The 20,134-nt window shown below is 40.8% G+C and overlaps 1 protein-coding gene across 1 annotated transcript in view; it reads right to left on the bottom strand.

The window, feature by feature from the left end:
• The window catches only part of Mrc1 (mannose receptor C-type 1), a 103,318-nt gene that overhangs the window by 13,328 nt on the left and 69,856 nt on the right, over positions 1-20,134 (bottom strand). Inside the window, 11 exon segments of the mRNA XM_051151288.1 lie at positions 1,513-1,679; positions 6,371-6,485; positions 7,211-7,353; positions 7,887-7,987; positions 9,321-9,388; positions 10,410-10,573; positions 11,967-12,008; positions 13,587-13,731; positions 14,884-14,971; positions 15,753-15,880; positions 18,284-18,483. Coding sequence (XP_051007245.1) covers positions 1,513-1,679; positions 6,371-6,485; positions 7,211-7,353; positions 7,887-7,987; positions 9,321-9,388; positions 10,410-10,573; positions 11,967-12,008; positions 13,587-13,731; positions 14,884-14,971; positions 15,753-15,880; positions 18,284-18,483 — 1,361 coding nt within the window.

Consider the following 20,134-nt stretch of genomic DNA (forward strand, 5'->3'; position numbering starts at 1 on the left):
AAGTTGATGATTATTTAAATCAATTCATTAGTAAGAAAACACACTCTTGTTATTCCTCACAGTGTTTAAGATCACTCATCAGTACAGTATACTCAGCCCATCCTCACCTTCCAATTGATGTCTCCACCTTCCATCCAGATCCCTCACACCTATCTACCCAGTGCGTTCTGTCTTATTCGAACCTCAGCGAGCTTTCACCCCAAATTTACACAATCAGAGTCAAACAATTTCTGCAAAGAAAATCATCAGAATGTACCTACTTAGAATATAGCTACCACATTAAACTGTCAGGAGAGCCATGGTGACCAGATCAATTTTCTACTCAGCATTACTCTTTATTCTCCATCTGACAACACACAGGCTCACAGAGCATCCTAGTTTCTCTCAACTCTACCCACTTTACACTTGAGCCTACTTTTTCTAGCATAAAAATCTCCCACTGTTGTCAGGGCCATTTGCCCATTTCCCAAACACGTCTGGATCCTTTTCTAGGATGGCTTTGTTCACCTCACTCATGTAGCATGGCTGCTTTCTTCATCCTCTTTAGTTTTTCTGATTATTCTTTTTGTTTCCTTTGGTTTCTTGAGACAGGGTTTCTCAGTGTAGCCTTGCTGTCCTGCACTCACTTTGGAGATCTGGCTGGACTCAAACTCATGGAGATCCACCTGCTTCTGCCTTCTGAGTACTAAGATTAAAGATGTGTGCCACTTTTCTGATTATTCTATTTGAAGCTTCTTGAAAAAAAAATGTCCCACAGCTGATTTTTCCCACCCCCACCCCCGCCCACATCATGTCATGCAATGACAGTGTCTAACATAAAGATGCCCAAAGGTGTGCGTCCACACAATAAAGTCACCCTATCCATGATGCTGCATTCCTTTCTCTTCTGGTATTGGACAGCAGATTCTGCCATTTTACTTGCATTTCTCTATTACCTCATCTCTAATATAAGACTTGTATCCTGGTTTAAGGGTTTCCTGAGGTGAAAAGACTCATATTTTTTTCATGCTGTTCATAACCCCTAGGATAATGTTTGACACCAGCCAATTGCTGGTTCAATGACATAAGAATGAAATAATGTGTGTTTTGGTTTTGTTTTGTTTTGTTTTTATAGAAAAGCAACAGTCTATGCTGCATTGTATTCAAGCACTTAGCATGGTTTTCAGCACAGATCAAGGACTATAGAAATACAGGGTAAGTAACGACCATGATGCTGATGATACCTCCAGAACTAATGATGGCTCTCAGACCAGCATCCCAATTGCTGTGAAAGCCACAAGGCATCAGAGGCAGATGGTGTGATCATAGCCTTAGGCTTAGAATAATGCTGGATTTCTACTGCTCACTGCCAGTAAAGATTTCTTAACTAAATCTACACCCCTTCCCCTAAGGTTGATTAAGATCTAAAAAAAAAAAAAAAAAAAAAAACCACAGGAGGGAGGATTCTGATGAAGGTTTCACAGAAAATAACACGGAGAGGGTATGGAGAAGCGATCTGAAAATTATACTCACATCTTCATAAGACAGGCTGCTTCTCCTTCCGCCAGGAAAGCCTTTGCCCCAGTTTGTGTAATGAACCCCCTGTCCAGCTGTCCAAAGGAAAGTGTGCTCTGAATTGACATCGTTGAGCCCAATCCAGGCATTAAAAGTGGAGTCTCTCATATGATAGGTAATAAATGCTGAAAGAGAGTTACAGAAGAGAATTTGAAGTTTGGGATAGTAAACAGCCCAAGTACAAAGGAGTATTTTAAATACGGTAATTCTAAAATACCAAGCACAACACTCAAGCCTTTTGTTAGCATCCCCAAGCACAGAGCAGGAACATAAGCACAGTCTTATCTTAGCGTCACGTCAGCAACTGAGCGTCGGACCTGGATGTGTTCCTTACAGAACATGTCGGGCTTGTAGCAAATTACTGCAGACAGTTGGGGAAACTTGTACCCCCACCCAAAGGCACCAGAGACAGGGCTAAATGAGTCTCGACTCCACGAGTCCACGCCCTATCCCCACTTCATGTTAGAAACCTCAATATGGGTTGCAGCCGCCTACTAGTCTGCAGAAAGAAGCATGCTGCCAAATTCATTAAAACCTCTCATATAATGCTATATTGCATTTTCATTTTTAAGGGTCTTATCTGGTGTGTGTGAGTGTGTGAGTGTGTGTGTGTGTGTGTGTGTGTGTGTGTGTGTGTGTGTGTGTGTGAAGGTCACATGTGTTGGGGTGCCTGCTGAGGCTACAAGAGGATGTTGGATCCCTTGGTACTGGGGCACAGGTGGCACAGGAGTGTATTCCCAGGATTCTGAGGCAGGGTGAGGGTACAAGTTCAGTGCCATCTGGACTACAGAGTGAAATCAAAGCCAGCCTGGGCAACTTAGCATGACCCTATCTCAAAATAAGATGCAAAAAGGTGACTGAGGACATAGCAAGGACAGGGCCCTGGTTTCTGTCCTCCGTTCTTCTCCCTCTCTACCAAAAAAAGAAAAAAGCATCCTGTAAGCTATCAGCTGTCCTGGCTCTATAAATAAAATAATCTGATGACAATAATTAGGAGACGAAGAGTTTCCAACGAAGAAAAGCTCTGAAAATAAAAGCCATTTATCAAGACAAGAAGTGCCCTTCTCCCAAATCTTCAGTATCACAAAATATTCAAGCAAGATTTACCTAATAAGGATCCCTCCAAGCAAGCAACTCCTAGGGAGCATTGGCCATCTAATGAGGATGTACAGACCCAGATATCTTTAATCTAACACTCTCATATCACAAAAGAGGAAGTTCTAGGGTATACAAAATACTATGGCTTTTTGTTACATCAGTAATTCTTTGGCAGAGAGGGCAGGAACAAATACCCAGAAACAATGAAAGATTTCAGTGTCCACACGCCCTGTGCTTTCCCTTCAGCATGCCCCATGCTTCTCTCAACAGCTGCTTCTTAATCCCATCATCCACATCTGAACCATGGCCTGCTAGGTAGACAGCTTCTCTGTTTACTAAAACAGCAATCTATGGCCCATGAATATGGGCAAGAAATAGTATGACTCAGTATTTTGAGACTCTGATAGAAAATACAAAGCACTACCCTAAGAAGTTCACAACCATCCGTAACTCTAGCCTCAAAGGTTCCATCACCTTCTTCTGGCCTCCAGAGGCAGCCACATGCATGTGGCTTTTACCCAGCACCACCACCATCACCACCACCACCACCACTACCACCACCACCACCACCAGCACCACCACCACCACCACCACCATCACCACCACCACCACCACCACCACCACCACCATCATCACCACCATCATCACCACCACCACCACCATCACCACCACCACCATCACCACCACCATCACCACCACCACCACCATCACCACCACCATCACCATCCACCACCACCACCATCACCACCACCACCACCATCACCACCACCACCACCACCACCACGACCACCATCACCACCATCATCACCACCACCATCACCATCATCACCAGCACCACCACCACCACCAGCACCAGCACTACCACCATCACCATCCACCACTAGCACCACCACCGCCAAACTTTTGTGATGCAAAATAAATCTACAGAGACATAATTACCTGCTCATATGTGAGCAACTACAAGAGCCTGGATGTACGTATGAACAAGGCTCTTCTATTTGAAAATGGGGTAAGGATTTAGAAAAATCTACATTAGAAAATTTACATTACAAAAATGTAAATATGAATTTTCTCAATTAACTAAAGATAAAAAGAAAAAATACCCCCAAATGTGTTTCTTCCTATCTCCTTTAGCGAACTAAGAGTGCAAAGGGATCTTCATTTTGGTTTTACTTGTTTGCTAAATAAGATTGTAACTTCTGCCTTCTGCTGATCTTGAAATGTGATGCGGAAGAGCTCTATGTGGCAGCACACGTCACCGACTTCTCCCCACTGCCAACAGCCACATAAAGAATTCAACAGCATGTGTCCATGTTGCCAGGAATAATGTTATTTTATCTGAAAATTGTTTCCTTCTGCACATCTCACTGCTCAGGTTCTAATTCTGCTATGCCAGGAATCAGCACTTTGTGGTGAAGAGAGGAAATCCATTACTGTGTTTCTCTGCTGGGTAGCTGAGGCAAAAAAAAAAAAAAAATGTGGTAAGCCAGCTTGAACAACGTGAATGTTATGTTCTTGTATCGTGTGTTATGGTTTGACCCTTTGCCTTGGATATCTGAACAGCTGGTGAACTTGTCAAAGATTCTTGTGGAAGCTTGGTTGGTCTCCTATAAAATGTGCTCGAAGAGAGTGCACATCTGTGCATTGATAGACCAAGCATTTGGGAGAGCAACATGCAGGTTCTTTTCTGTGCTTTTTCAGATATGTGATTTTGGATAATTGTTTTAAAAATTAAAGATGCTCTGGGGCTGGCGATATAAAGAAGTAAGAGTGAGGACCCACGTCTAGATCCCAAAGCCATGTAAAAGCTGGATGTAATGTTGTAGATGCCTGTAATCCCAGCATGCTGAGGATAGCAACAGGAGGATCACTAAGATTGGCTGAATGCAAACCTAGCTTCAACTTCAGTGAGAGACCCCAACTCTAAATTACAAGGCAGAGAGTGCCAAAGCAGCAGATAACTGGTGTGCTCCTTTGGTCTACACATGCGTACACACAGCTATGTGCACCTGCACACGCATGCATGCACACACCATACAGGTATATGCCGACACACACACACACACACACACACACACACACACACACACACACACACACACCTAGCAAACAAAAAGAGATGTTTAAAGAATATCTGGTATAGCTGGGCATGATGGCACATACCTTTAATCCCAGCACTAAGGAGGCAGAGGCAGATGGATCGCTGTGAGTTCGAGGCCAGCCTGGTCTACAAAGTGAGTCCAGGACAGCCAAGGCTACACAGAGAGAAGCCCTGTCTTGAAAAACCAAAAATTAAAAAAAAAGAGAGAGAAAAGAAAAAGAATATCTTGTATATCTTTCCTATAACCTTCTTATAAATTTATACACATAACAAACCTCTATTGAACTTTTTCTATACACAGCATACTGGCAGGTGTATGTGGCTCTACACTGTTCACTTGAGCACTCTCCAAAGTAAGCACCTTTGAAAACCCTGTAGTGTTCATGCAATGATGTATCCAACCAGTCTTGGCTACTGGAGGTGCCTCCTCATTTTGAACCTGTATGTATTTCCCTGCAATGGTCCCTCACTGGCCCAGATCTTCCTCTTAGGACCATACAAGATGACCCTTCGAAGGCAGGGTGTTCTCTTTCTCAAAGTGTTTAACCTGAGGTTCTCTAATCTTTAACTCAATTGCTATGGATTCCAAACCCATCAATAGCTTAGACAGTATCTCCTGACACTAGACAATGGCTTCCTTACAGCACAAATCATAAACTGGATGGAATACCTATATTAGCAAAGGCAGTCCCCAAAAAGTCACACAAGAGTCATCAATGACTTTTTTTTCCTGTGTAGAAGAAAGTATGCATGTTCGTATATGTGGGCATGTGTATCAAGACCAGAAGGTACCTCTGTGTTATTCCTCAGGAGCCACTCAACGTTTTTATGAAAAAGGGCCTCTTACTGGCCTAGAGACTGCTGGTTCTGCTGGGCTGGCTGGCTAGAAATCCTCTTGTCTGCCTCCTCAAGTGCTGGGACCATGTATGTTGTATGTAACCAGCCCAGGGTTTGACCATGGGTGCTGAGGATTGAACTCAGGTCTTCAAGTCTATGCAATATGCTCTTTATTGACTGAGGCATTCCCTCAGCTCCAATTTCTTTCTTTTGAGAGAATGTGTTAATTTTAGAATCTTCTATATGGTTGTGGTAATGCTCTCTTATCAGGAACTTCCATAGGTCCAACTTATCCTTGTATCATCTCACCAGAAAACCCTTTTCCTGCATTTGTTCAAAGTTCACATTAAAATCTCAGTTTTGCTGGGCTGTAAATTATAGGACCAAGGGCCAGACAAGGAATATATGGGAAATCAGCAGCTGCTCATTTTATTCTCAGAACTACTCTTCGTTGGCTCTCTGAATAACAGATTTGTTGGTAGTAGGGTTGGATTTTGTTTGGTACCCATGGTTTTGATTCCAAGTTCCACTCTGGCCAAGCAAGTGAACATCACTTCCTTGTCCACAAATGGGCAAGGACTCTATGGAGAAAAAAAAATCCCAATATGGTATCTAACACTAAATAAAACCACTCATGATAAGTAATTGAGAGGATTTTTCCACCTACTGGCTCTTATTCTAGAGAAAAATGTAAAAGTCAGTTATAATAAGCAATAGGCTACTAGTATAAGGGCAAATTTACATACATATTCATTACTTCCAGGAACATAACTTACACACCTTGCTCTTTTGCATTTTCTATGGACACAAGGTTTCCATGAAAATTTGTGCAAATTTTCCGTGCCTCGTGCCAACTTTTTTTTTCATCTGCACCAAATCCAAAAATTTTTAAGCACTGAAATGGAAAGGGGTGACAAAAGTAGAAGTTTTAACTAAAGATAACAAAGTTCACATCAATAAATCAAATTATTCATGAAAATTATAAATATAAATTTTCTCAGGACCAAATGAGTACTTAAAAAAAAATTAAATCAGCTTAATGGCCCACAGATTTTCTTGGCAGAGTTTTTTTATTTTTCCTCTTGAGATAAAAAGCACAGATCTTTGGATAACATCTCAAGTATGTTCTTATTTTCTATTGAAAATCTGTGGTGGGACTCTCTAGTTATTCTTGTAAAATCTGTCCTAAAGTGATGATGTAGGTGGAAGTTAGCTTTGAGTGGTTGAGATTGGTATTTGTCAGTGTTTATTGGTGAACAGTGCTGTTGGGGTTCACTGGGAAATGCTCCCCATAGGCTTGTAGATCTGAACTCTTAGGCCCCAGGTGCCAGTGCCGGGTTCTGGAGAATATGCAATCTTTAGGGCATGAGCCTGGTTGGTGGATATAAGACACTGGAGGTGGACCTTTATGGATGCAGCTGGATCTGCTTCCAGTCCTTTGTCCTAATCCACTAAGGTGTGAGGAGCCTGCTACAATATGCCCTCACCTACTCCACTATGATAGACTCTGTCCTCTGAAACAGGAGCCAGAATCTCTCTTGTTTCTATTATATATTTTTACACATCAACAAGAAAAGCAAGTAATAGAAATGCCAAGACTGAGATTAATTTTTCTGATACCTTGTTGTTATACAGATGCCAACCTTCCTTGCAGCCACCTGGGGTTGGGGGTGTGGTAGGCATGGCGGTGGCATTGATGCTGCTATTATGTCGCTGGCAGATGAAGTTATTTGGAAAGCCACAGTTGATATCATTCCAGAAACCTGTGAGAGAGAACAGCTAAGATAGACCGACATGCTCTTAGTTTAAAAACATAGCTTCAGAGACACAGACCCTGAGGAGGAGTCTCACAAAATGGGTCAGAATAATTTCTCCTTGTTTTCATGCATGACTAGAAGAACTTATGCAATATATACCTATAACACTTAAGTATGCTTCGAGCTTTAGATGCTACTTTGTTTAATCTTAACAAAAGACAAATTACATCATTTTATGAAATGGGGAAAAAAGGCAGGGAGAGATAAAAGTGGTTATGAGCATATTCTAGGTATTTTCCTCTCATTAAGAACATCAAAAATGCCTCACAATGTGGAAGAAATGGGATGACATGTCATTGTTAGCTTCCTGATGAACACCCTGATAAATTCATCTTTGCAAACGGAATCATTATGCAGATTAAGCCAGGAGTCTCTGTTTTTTTCCTATGTTCATGCATTGCTTGCCACTTTTAGCCTAAAGATGTAGGGAAGGACATCATACCCCAAAGCATGTTCAACACGATCAGCATATGAGCTACCTGAATTAGTATACATCGTTACACAGTTCTCATCATCGTTGGCGAAGTTGGGTTCCCCTGTGGCCCAAGCCACAAAATCCACTTTGCTTCCATCCATCCAACTGGAAAAGAAAGTCGAAGTGTTCTTTCAACAACCTAGCCATAAAAATGGCTGGCTACAATTTAAGAGCTGGGAAAAGGCAAATACACCAAGATGACAGGGGCATAGGATGATTAACGAATCGAAGAGGGAGGGACACCTAGAGAAACAAGCAGAAACTCCCAAATGCCTGGCACTTGGTATCCTCTTTAGTGTTCTTCTTTAGTGGCCCCCAATACCTTCAGGTCAAGTTCACAGACAATAAAAGGCTTATTCTTGTAAAATACAACCTGTTTCTATTTGGGGTTTTCATAGTCTATCCCTAAAGAATCTACTAAGAGGATGCATTAATTAGTGCATTAAAGTAAGTACTGAATGCTGGTCCACCCTCTTTGCTCTCCTCAGAGCAAGCGCCAATAGGCCCAAAGAGGGAGATATGCTTAGCCTGGTTAGTTTGGAATCCAGACACAGAATTCTTTCCACAGTACTCTTCAATCATGATTTCCACGCAATTTAAGCACTTATAAAAGAGGAGGCAAATACAGACATTCTCATTAGCTCCACCCTGAGTATTTTGCTTACTCCATCTTTTTTCATGTAGTGGGTGAGCCGATGACTATTGCCATAAGCTATAGAAATCCAATGACTCTGAGAGCCGGAAAGAAATCATAAAATCAGCCCTCTTGTTTTAGAGATGATCAATAGGGACGCCCACCCAATGCCCCTCTTCTCTATAACAAACTTGACTTTAGGTCTCCATTGCTCAAAATTAGCAAATTCCCACAGAATGCGTGCCACTGTGACATCTATGCGGGAGACAGACAGACACAGCTGCTCTTGAAATTCAGGGGAACATATCAATGAACACAGAAAGAAACCTCCAAGACATAAGAATGTCCTTTCTCAGCAAACCGTTCCTGGCCTCAAGTCTAAGGGAAGAATGAGTCTACTCTTTTGAGAGGAAAGTTTCACTGTGAACTGTGTGCTGCAAGGTAGCACACAAGAAAGGGGATGTTTGGCCCTGTTAACCAAAACTAGTCCCAAAAGGGTTCTAACTTTTAAAGCAAATCAGCATTCATCTATATTTAACATATTGTCTTACTCAATGATTTACTAATAGCTGAGTACCACAAAATAAAAACTAGTGACATTTTGTGAGATTAAATCCAATTTTGAGCTTTTGAATTATTAACAATGTTGAAAATCCTAACAGAATCACCTTAAATAGTTTTCCTTTCTCATTTTAGATTTTTTTTTTTTTCAGATTCAGATCGCCATGGGACTTTTAATGCATTCAGCAAGGAAAGGTCTAGATCTCTATCTTAAGCCATGATGTTTTAGTTTGATTTACTTACATGAACTTCTTATCCAAGCTGATCAACATGCCAATAAAATACGGTGACTGTCCACCATTCTTGTTCACCTAGGATGGGAAAGTTTACATGCATAATTCATAGTCATCTACAAAGCAACTTCTTGGGCAAAACCTATGCATTAGTCAAGCAGCCTATTTATGTTTCCCAAGGGTAAATTCATGAATAAGTACTGTAGAATTACATTCAGAAGGATCACAAAATATGCTCCAACGCAATAACTTGTGTTTATAAAGCAAGTGCCTTAGGTACTTCATTATAATACCAAATATCTATAATACTTGTGTGCCGAAAAGACTCTTTAAAATAAAATAGGCAGTGGGATTTGCACACCAAAAGAAATACATTTTCACACCTACGGACTTAATATACAGCATCCATTACAAATGGGAGTTTATACACCATTTGGTTGTATCCTGGGAGTTTCAGTGCAAGGTTTATCCACAAAGCTGATAATATCAAACTACATCTCCATATCTTCGTAGTCAGCTGAACTTTTCCTTTAAATATTGATAAGTCCACTTTCTGCTATTCTCCTCACTTTCTCTCTTGGAAATGATAAGACCACGTGAAGATTTCTTTTGAGCAGAAAGGTACTCAGCCAAGTACTAAGAAAAACAATTGTACTTTCAGGAATAGCTGATAATTTGGGTATTACTAAGATTTCTATATGACTAATAACACTATACTATCTGTTCACCAATAATTTGATCCAACAAAGACAGATTTTTTAAATTAATAATCATACTGTATGTCATTCAAGTGGTCTAGGATTAAGATATAACAATTAGTTAAGATATGATTTTGGAAGATAAAATCCACAAACTCAGAGATTTCCACAATGTGTAGACTTAAAAATATCTCTGGATTCTGTGATTCCACAAAGGATATCCAAACAACAGTCTATAGCCCTCAGTATGTTCCTAGCTCACAGTCTCAGGAACTTGAATCATTTACCCTCAATTTAGGAGCCTCAAATTTAGTACATAATTTAAAAGTATGTTCTAAGGTGCTAAGTGTAGAAATCATCTTTGCTATAGCGTGCTGTCCTCCTCTTAATCATATCCTTACGTATTTCCATAGAAACTTCTTTTCACTTTCACTTTTAATAGTAACAAGGTCACCAAAATTCTTCTTGCAAAATGCTCGGGCATTGTCCATGGTTTCCTTCTCTTTGCTGAAATAATACTGGTAGTCTTTGTAAATAACCCACCCATCTGCAGTAACTGTTGGATCTGAAAAAAGAAAATCATAGGAAAAGATATATATTATGTATATGTGTATACGTATTCTCTCTCTCTCTCTCTCTCTCTCTCTCTCTCTCTCTCTCTCTCTCTCTCTCTCTCTCTCTCTCTCTCTCTCAGATAAAGATTGTAGCTGTAGGAACAATAGCTATGTCAAAGATATGAACAATTCCAAGATGCCAAAATATGGAGAATGTCAGTCAGGGACAAACTAGATTGTTACAAGACAAATATCTACCTTCTGTCAATTCACTGAAGAGACTGACCTCCCTTTTCCTAAGTAAGATCCATGGGTGGCTAATGGGTAAAAAGAGATCCTGGTATTATTTTCACTGGTGGGACAGCAGATCTAGGAAGACCTATACCTGTGCCCAACGTCCAAGAGCCAAGAAAACGAGACTATGAAGACTCAGATTCCATCCTACTGCCTACCAAACAAACAAACAAGCACAACAACAGAAGACCCTAAAACTTCCTATAGATGGATTTGAGTTGTTCAGGAGACAGTTAATTCATGAAGAAGATGTGTAAAAGCATGGGATTTTATTTTTCTATACTGCGAACGGCTGCAAAGACATCTATGACCCTAATTCTAGGAGCTCATGTATGTCAAATTATAATGGAAAGAATTTTGTGAACGTGTTCTACTTAAGGATCTGGAGAAGCAAAGATTATCTTGGATTATCTGGGCAGACTTTAAATATAATGGAAGATTCCTCAAGAGAAGGGCACAGAGAGAAAGGTCCAATACTCAAAAGGAGGCAATGTGACCAATCAACCAAGATGCTACAAGGCTGGTTTGGAGAGTGAAGGCAAGTGGCCAGGACCTCTGGGGTAGTGGTAATGTGGGAGAAAGTTCGGATTTTGACTCAATGGAATCAATTTCAGATTTCTGACTTCTAGAGCTCTCAGGGAGTAATTGTGCACTGCTTTGAGCCACCATGTTACAAGTCACTGGTCATGTGCTAAGGAAAGCCCTGGACCCAAAGCCCTGAAACCACAAGAAATCATGCTGGCAGAGCAAGTGGTGTGTGTTCTACTCTCTGGAGACAAAACTCCAGCCTTTCAGGAGATCCTCAAAGATATGAAGAACTCTCTTCCCACCACCTTCCTTTTATTAAGAAAGAAAAGGAGCCAGGTGTGGTGGCACACACCTTTAATCCCAGCACTAAGGAGGCAGAGGCAGATGGATCGCTGTGAGTTTGAGGCCAGCCTGGTCTACAAAGTGAATCCAGGACAGCCAAGGCTATACAGAGAGAAACCCTGACTCAAAAAACAAAAAAGAAGAAGAAAAGAAAGAGGAAGAGGAGGAGGAGGAGAGAAAGAAAGGAAAAGAGCCAGAAAAGGCTATAATAAAGAAATCAGAAAACACAGGGACACCTACTGTCTTGAGGAGCAGGGGTGGGCTCTGGTAGTAGTGGTTTTCCTGTAAAACAAAAATATAGAAAGTAGTCAAACATCCACTAGTACACTCCTTGCATTTTCCTATGTCAATAAAAACCTTGACAATTTTCCACACTTGCCTCATTCCTCCCTCCAATTCACATCACATTGTAGTGAGAGACTGAGACGGAGAAAAAATAAGGAGAAATTAACGTTTATAAAATTGAATAGTGGCCACCATAAGTGAGAAGGCATTTTCTAGGCCCAAATAGTACCATATAAAGGGGGAAAAAGAGAACATTAATTTCATAATCGTGAAGTCCCATTTCAAATACAAAGCACAGGATTAAACTGTTTGGTTTTTACCCCCCTCTTCCTCTATAAAAAGGGATTAACCATACTTATAAATCGGCATGGTAAAAATTTAAATTTTTTGTATGCAGTCAGTGCTCACTACACAGCAGTTTTCCAGGTAGACATCTTAGTAGTAGCTATGAAATAATGTACAGTTCATCATCTAAAACTATTTTATGTGTGTCATGTGTAGATACAACATAAATACAGTCTCTTCAAAGATTCTTACTGAATTTTTACTTGCTAGAATTTTTAAAGTTATATTTCTTTCAAAATAGTTACTATCTGGATTTTGTTGGAATCGGATGAGTGGGCCCAGGTAACACTTAACCTTCAGATTAATATATTTTCTATCTACCAGAGTAAAACAAAGCTACTAACAAGACTTTTTTAAAAAAGGCTATAATGAGTCATTGGCAGCAGGAAATCCTTTTTAAATACAGCCCATTGATTGCTCTATACTGTAAACTGGGAAGGATGCTAACCCAGAATGAGAAAAACAAAACAAAACAAAACAAAACAAAAAACAAACAAAACAAAACAAAAAAACATGTGCCTCCAGCCAGCAGAGGGCAGTACCAGGCCTCTTAACTGCAGACTGGGGCAGCCACGACCATTCCTCAACAGCAGAGGGCAACGTGGTTCCATCCATCTGTGCCTTCAATGGCATCAAGGCACATTCTGATTCAAAGGTGAGTTTGTTCCCTTGTTTGTCATATCACCCAGATCCTCTGACCTCAATGGCTAACCTGTCTTTGGGCTAATTTCCAAGTCACCATAACTAATAATATGATGGGGTCCTATAACACCAGGGTCTTCTCTATGTTACTGGTTCTTAGTGTGTGTGTTGAACCTTAAAGTATCCTAACATGGAGAGAGCTTGTACCTGTCTGTGTCAGGGATAAAACGGGTCAGGGGATGAAAATTCCAGAAAGCAAAACTGTGTTGCCTGTACTACCAGGCAAGACTCCCACTTGCCCCTGCAGCTGCAGAGGATGGCCCGAGTCCCAGCTGCTGGTGGGAACATTTCTGAGGACGTGACTCTTGGCCAGGATTCTCGGGTGGCCTTTTGATCTTCTGTTCCTTTGGAACATTTATCTGTTCTCAACGCCTTCATTCTTATCCTGTGAAATAAGGGCCCCACGCTTCCCTGATGCTGGTATTTTTGTTTGTTTGTTTGTTTGTTTGTTTGTGCCAGCAGAGGAAACGCTGGGGTGTCAGAAGGCTAGCTCTGTAATCTAAGAGAAAGAGGGGGCAGAGTTCGTACCTTTTTTTATCTGACAAATCCAGTTGTTGAGGTGTTCACAATTAATATCATTCCAAGACATACCAGGGTCGCCTTTCAGCTCACCACAGAATTCAACATTTTGGTAATTATTTGGCTCACCGTAAGCCCAATTTTCATAAGAAACCTATGGTGGAAACATTACACTCAACCTTAACCACACCACCAGGCTGTGTTAGAAACATCAGGCTGCTGACAGTAGCCACGTATATCACACCAGTGCAAATCCAAATGGGAAAAAGAGAGAGAAGGGGGGGCGTTGGATTTATTCATTCATTTGCTTTTTATTTTTAGATTTGGAAGCACATTTTATAGACATGGGCGAGAAAGAAACAGCTTTTATTACATGGAAACTTCTGAAGCTGACTAGAGTAGGGAACTGATTCTTACAACAGTTTCTTTATTCTCATTAAACAGAATGGATTCAAGGGTCACAGAAGTGAGACTTATATGTAGGAAAAAGTTAGCAAGAATCTTCCACTTCTTGCTCAGCAATTGTAATTTCCTAAATTTACAGCCTGTTCTTAGGGGATGATATTTCAGTAAGTCGTTGGAAACTTCCCCTCTATCACACAGGCTACAGAAAAAATTAAAGAAGAAAAGGGCTTATAAAATGCGGCTAACAAAATGACCAACCTTTGCCAAAATGAACAATGGAAACAAACCGGGGCCCTGGGTATGGGTCCTCTGAGTTGGTTTTCAGTGATCAAAGTCCGAACGGTTCTGGATTAAGAATTATGATTGGTTTTCCAAATACCAATGCAGCCACCAAATAAACCATGTCACCTAAGCACCTTGGAAAATTCCCATGAATTCTAAGGAGAAGAACCATTCATTTTATAAAACACCTTTCCCTGTGATGACCAGGCAAAAGACAGCAAAAGCCAGAGTGCCCCATGTCCCAAATGTGGAGGAGTGTGACAGACTCTGATGGCTGCCAAAGCCCTGTCCAGTGTCTCTGAGCTAAAGGCAGCTGCAAAACAGCTTTGAAGACATTTAATTTTCTAAATGTTCTTTCTGTGCAGAATGGAGCCATTTTGCATAAACTAGGTGATACGGATTTTCACCCTTTAGGATATTTCCATCCATGTAGCCACAGCTATGCTTAAACTACACAGAGGCCAGCACTGGACAGTGAGTCTATATTACACTTACATTCATTTTGCATCAAAACAATGCCTCCAACCCGCCTTAACAAAACAACAATTAGGTCAAATGATAACGCCAAAATAAATACTCTACAAGGTAAGAAACACATATATTCAACATATATACTTACAGGAGAACCATCACTCCAGGTGAACCCCTCTGAAGGACTCCCATAGGTCAGTCCCAACCAAAACAGCTCATGGTAGCTTCCACTGCCCCTGCAACATACAAAGAAAGTAAATGTCGCATCCAGAAAGGACTTTAGTCATTCAAAGGACCATCAGGGGTTCATAGGTACCTCCGAAACACACATGAGACAGTACACAAAGAGATTAACAATTAGATATGTGTCCTACAGAAGATGCCCCTGATGGTTAATATCGATCGTACACTCGATGGTTCTAGAATCATCTACCAAGCAAGTCTCTGGGTACACATGTGAGGGATTAGCTAGAGCCTGTAAGACCCCGGGCATGCCCAGGAGGGATCGTCTTGGTTAGACTGAAGTGTGTTCTACACTGCACAATGAGATAGCTAACCCTGCCCCCTCCCCCATGTACTTCCCAATTCCTGATGCCAATGCAATGTGACTAGCTGGCCTCCCACTCCTAATATCATTCTTTCCCTGCCATGGTAGACATGGCCGACCTCTCAAGCTATAAGCCACAATAAGTTGTTCCACATTTAAGTCACAGCAAGAGAGAGAAGTGACTATGAAAAATGTGAATTTGGGTACCACTTACCAATGTCCTGAAAATGGACCACTACTTGAGGTGGGCGAGGAGGGTCATAGTAAAGCATTAAAAGACATTTATTCATTCAAATATGTATTGAATGCCTTGTATACTTATAGAGTGATTGACTGTATGGTTTACAATTATTAAAAGATTTTGAACTGAAACTTGATTAGAAAGAGATAATAGATTTGAGATACGATACAGAAACATAAATTTTTTTCGGCACTATAAGCACCGCCTAGGTGGCAGAAGAGGGACTTACGTAATCATCCTCCAGAGCACCTGCTGTTCGTCTTTAGTCTTGATACTTGCCAGCTCTCCGCCCACAGCTTTGCAATAATCTCGAGATTCAAACCATGTTTTCTTCTCATGTTTTCCTTTTGCATACAGCTAAAGAAAAATACGTTCATTTTACATTTGGTAGCTTATCAAATCAAAACAAATACATTATCTACATTCAGTGAAATTTCATTTATAGAAAAAGCAAGCAGTACAACGGTCCCAAACAATGCAAGTCTCTTGGTTGAGAATCAATTTATGAACGACTATTTGGATAGCTAAACATGGGCAGTAATTCCATTGAGAAAGCCTTACAAAATAAAAGCAGTTTAAAGCATGGGGAAATTAGATCAAAATATTGGAAGCTGAAGACATGTGGATTGGGTGTACAGCTCATTGTGAAAGAGAAGGAGAATAATTTGGTTAAGTATGAAAAATTGCATTGGGTTATGAAAAACTAACAAAGTTTTGATACAGAGAAAATAAACCTGAATAAGCAAAATGCTGTTCTTTTTGTTATTCTGTTCAGCATAAACAATGAGTAGCCTGGCAAACATTCAACAGTGTTGGTGGGGTCCTTCAAAACCTGCTGTCTCTTTTCCTTAAGTTTTCGCAAATAATAGAACACGCACCACAGCAGACTCTCATCTGACAGGAAGTGGTTAAAGTTAAATCAAATTTTACAAACTGCGTAATTCATTACTAGGTTCCATTGCCCAGAGGTCTGCAAATAGGATCCAGAATGGTAGTATAGGACATGCTCAATAATGCAGGAGCTAGCTAACTGTCGGGGGTAAGGGAAAGGGCCGGGGTCAAATTGGCAAGTGGTTCACATGTTACAGTGAGAAAGGAGTCCCATAAAAAGGAATGATAGGAATGGAAAGCAAAGATGTTTCCAGGTAAGAATGGGCCCAGAGTCCACTGGTCTCCCAAAGCCCTTGGTTTTCCAAAGCCCTTGACAAGAATATGTAAGTAAAGATAGCTGCTAAGAAGGCCTCCAATTCCAGAAGTCAGAGCCTAGACCACTCCACAGAGTCAACTAAAACCAATGCAGCTACTTTGTGATAGCTATTGAGGAACACTTGGACTAGATATCAGCATTTGGCAAGTTTGGAGGAACCATCGCCAGCCAATGACTAACAGCTAGCAGAAAGTCAAGGTGACTACCTTACAAAGCAGAATGAGGAGACAGACTCCACCCACCCCTAACTGGCTTGGCTGCATAGGAAGAGGGCATGGCCATCTCCTTGTTTAGGCCAGAAAAATATGCACAGAGAGTGGGGCCAACTAAACGGTCAACTAATGAAATTGCCTTAGTCTTTGTTCAGTTTCTGCTATAGAATTGCCCTGAACAAAGAAGAGCAACAGTTTTTCCTCTTTGGGGAATTCCTTGTACTCATCAGAGTTACTCTTACTTTGACTTTTTTTTTTTTTAACTTTTATTATTTTTTCCCCTCAATTTCTCACTTTTTCTGTAATTCTCCTTCAGAAATTATGTTTCTGCTTTGCTTACTCCCACAGACTTCTCTCACCGGCTGTTTTGTCTGTCTGGTTGGTTGGTTGGTTTGGTTTGGGTTTGGTTTGGTTTGGTTTTACTTAGAACTAGGGATGAGACTCAGCGTCTCTCACATGATAAGCAAGGGCTCTACCCCTGAGCTACATCCCTAGGCTTTGACTAAACTCTTCATCTGTCTCACCAAACTATCTTCTGAAGCATGTCAGGCTCACGTGCCTATGAAAGAGATTAAATAAAAGATGGCCTGAGCAGTAGATACATTTATGTATTAAAGTAAATCCAAATGTTTCTGTGAAGATTATGACAACACAGGGGAAGAACCAAACCCTTATTTCACTGGAGGTGTGCTTTTGTTTGCTTGTTTGTTTGTTTGTTTCTGGTGTTGCACCTATTTGTGTTTGACTGGTTGATTATTTTGGCGAACTTGATTTCATAAGGAGAAAACAGGGTTCAGTATAAGAATATATAAAATAATAGCAGAATATTGAATCCCCATTTAAAGGTATTGAGGGGCTAAGCACTTGCAATACTTTCATCTTCCATTGTGTGGTATTAAATTAGAGAAATGGAACATGAACCCTGCAGTACTGACACAACATAACTGTGGGCCAGTTTGCCAATTAAAGTAGCATAAAGCTCAGGCTTGAAGGTAAGGGCAAAAATGAACCGCCAGAGGTTAGGGTAAGAAGGGACACACTTTTAAGTGAGAATTACAAGCTCAGCCCAGGGTTTGAACGCCATGGGAAATGGAGGAGCAGAGAGGAGATGATAACAACACAGTAGGTGAGGTGACGGTTCTGAAAGTCCCACCTGTGTTTCTGGGTGTGTTTGTGGGTTTCAGTCAATGAGTCATTTCTATCTATCCATCACACTCTCCATCAATAAAATCAGATTAAAATTCCTACAGGTGGAGCCTGAGCTGTGTGCTTCATTTTCAGTTGTGTGGTTTCAGTTCTTGGATATTTCAGAGTCTTTACGATTTGTCAGGTTTTCCTTACCTTGAAGCACATACTGGTTTTACTGCTCGTACCCCAGTCTTCTGGACATTTGGGCTCAGGAGTGGTTGTGGGCTCTGGTGGGCGAGTCACTCCTTCTGCCCAGTGTTTGCACACAAATTTTGCCTTTTCTTCACATTTCAAAATATCCCATAAACCACCTGCCACCCCAGTTTTCATGGCAACACACCCTGTCTTTCGTCCTGCATTAAAACACAAAGTAAAACTCAGTCAATGGGTCACTTACTAAAGACGCACCACGCTCAAGAAAGGCAATCAAAGTGGTGAGATAGTGTGGTTCGTCCCTGCACGCTATAATAAAAGGCACCGTTTGGAAGCAGGGTTGCCATGTTGTTACCTTTTGATTTCTGTGGTCTATAGACCCAACATGATCATCGTTTAAGTGTAGGAAGTTTTGAGAACATCCCATGTTTTCCATATCTGCCAGGGTGGCCCACATTTAGACATTTAATGATAAAATATTTCTGCTATAATGACAAAGATAATAGCATGATGGATTTTCTCTCTGGCCCTTCTGCCAGTTTTTTTTTTTTTTTCTTTCCTCTTTAATTCTTTGAGGCCCCATCCCCATGGCCCACTTTAGTCCCTAGGACCAAAGCACTTAATAGATTTCCAAACAAGACACATCTGAGCTGGAGGATTTGGATAAGTTACTCAAGCTCTCTTGCTTCCTCATCCTAAAATGCAAACAAAGATCTATTATGTAGAGTTGTGATGTGGGTAATGAAGAAGGTTCATCGAAGTCACCCAAGGACCAGAGAATCAAAGGGTTGTAATTCTGGGAAACGTCTGGATTCTTGCTACTAAGAAGAGCTAATATTTTTACCAGTAGTTTTCAAAGGATATTAAATATTAAAAAGTTTATTATCATAGATCTAAGGAGACATATCTTTTCTAGTATGTTTTCTCTAAGTCCCCCAGTTTTCTGAGATTTTTTTTTTTTCAGATTCCGAGGGTCATCTCCCCTCCATTGACAGTCTTGCATTGAAAGGACTGTTCTGCAATGGGTGACAACTGAGGCTGCAGTGACCCACTCATGACAAGATTCATTCATTTTTCTTGATATTTGGATCAGGAGACTTTGTCTCCAGGAAACAGCTGAGTTACAGTTCTAGTTTAATGTGTTTTTATCCTTAAAGGCATGCCAGGGCTCATCACTCAGAATCCTCCTGAAGAGGACAAAGCTACATAAGAGTTGTGACTTTCAATAAGCAGGATACCAAGATGAGATTTGATAGCCTATGATCATATCATGGGGGAGGAGGTCCCCCTCAGTCATAGACCCAGGGGAGGGGAATAGGGTGAAAGCGAGAGGGAGGGAGGAATGGGAGGATACAAGTGATGGGATGGCAATTGAGTTGTAATCTGAATAAATTAATAAAAGTTTTTAAAAAAAGAGTTGTGACTTTCATCAATATTGAAACAAACAAAAAATAATACATTCATTTACATGATCTGGGGCTCTCCCAAGTCCTATAATGTTTTATAATTTAATAATCGTATAGCAGTTGCACAAACAATACCCTGACTGATGACATCAGTTCCTCAATCAAAGCTGAGAATGCACATTCAAAAAGCAGTTGGAAGTTAGGATGTATTGGGCCAAGTAGCAAACCCGTACACGTAAGCGATTATTCCTCATGTAGCTTGTAATTCTGGCACCATGACTTGTTTTCTGTAAAGAGTGCTGAACTTTCTGAGTGTGTCACATTCAGGAATACCATTTGCCAGTAACGCCAGTGTAGAAAGATGACAAAGTAGCTTTCGGGGGTCTGTTAGAGAGGCCATGTATGGTTTCCAAGTTAAAGAAAACCAGTCAAAGCCGGGCGTGGT

This window comes from Acomys russatus, chromosome 9, assembly GCF_903995435.1.
Source record: "Acomys russatus chromosome 9, mAcoRus1.1, whole genome shotgun sequence".
NCBI lineage: Eukaryota > Metazoa > Chordata > Mammalia > Rodentia > Muridae > Acomys > Acomys russatus.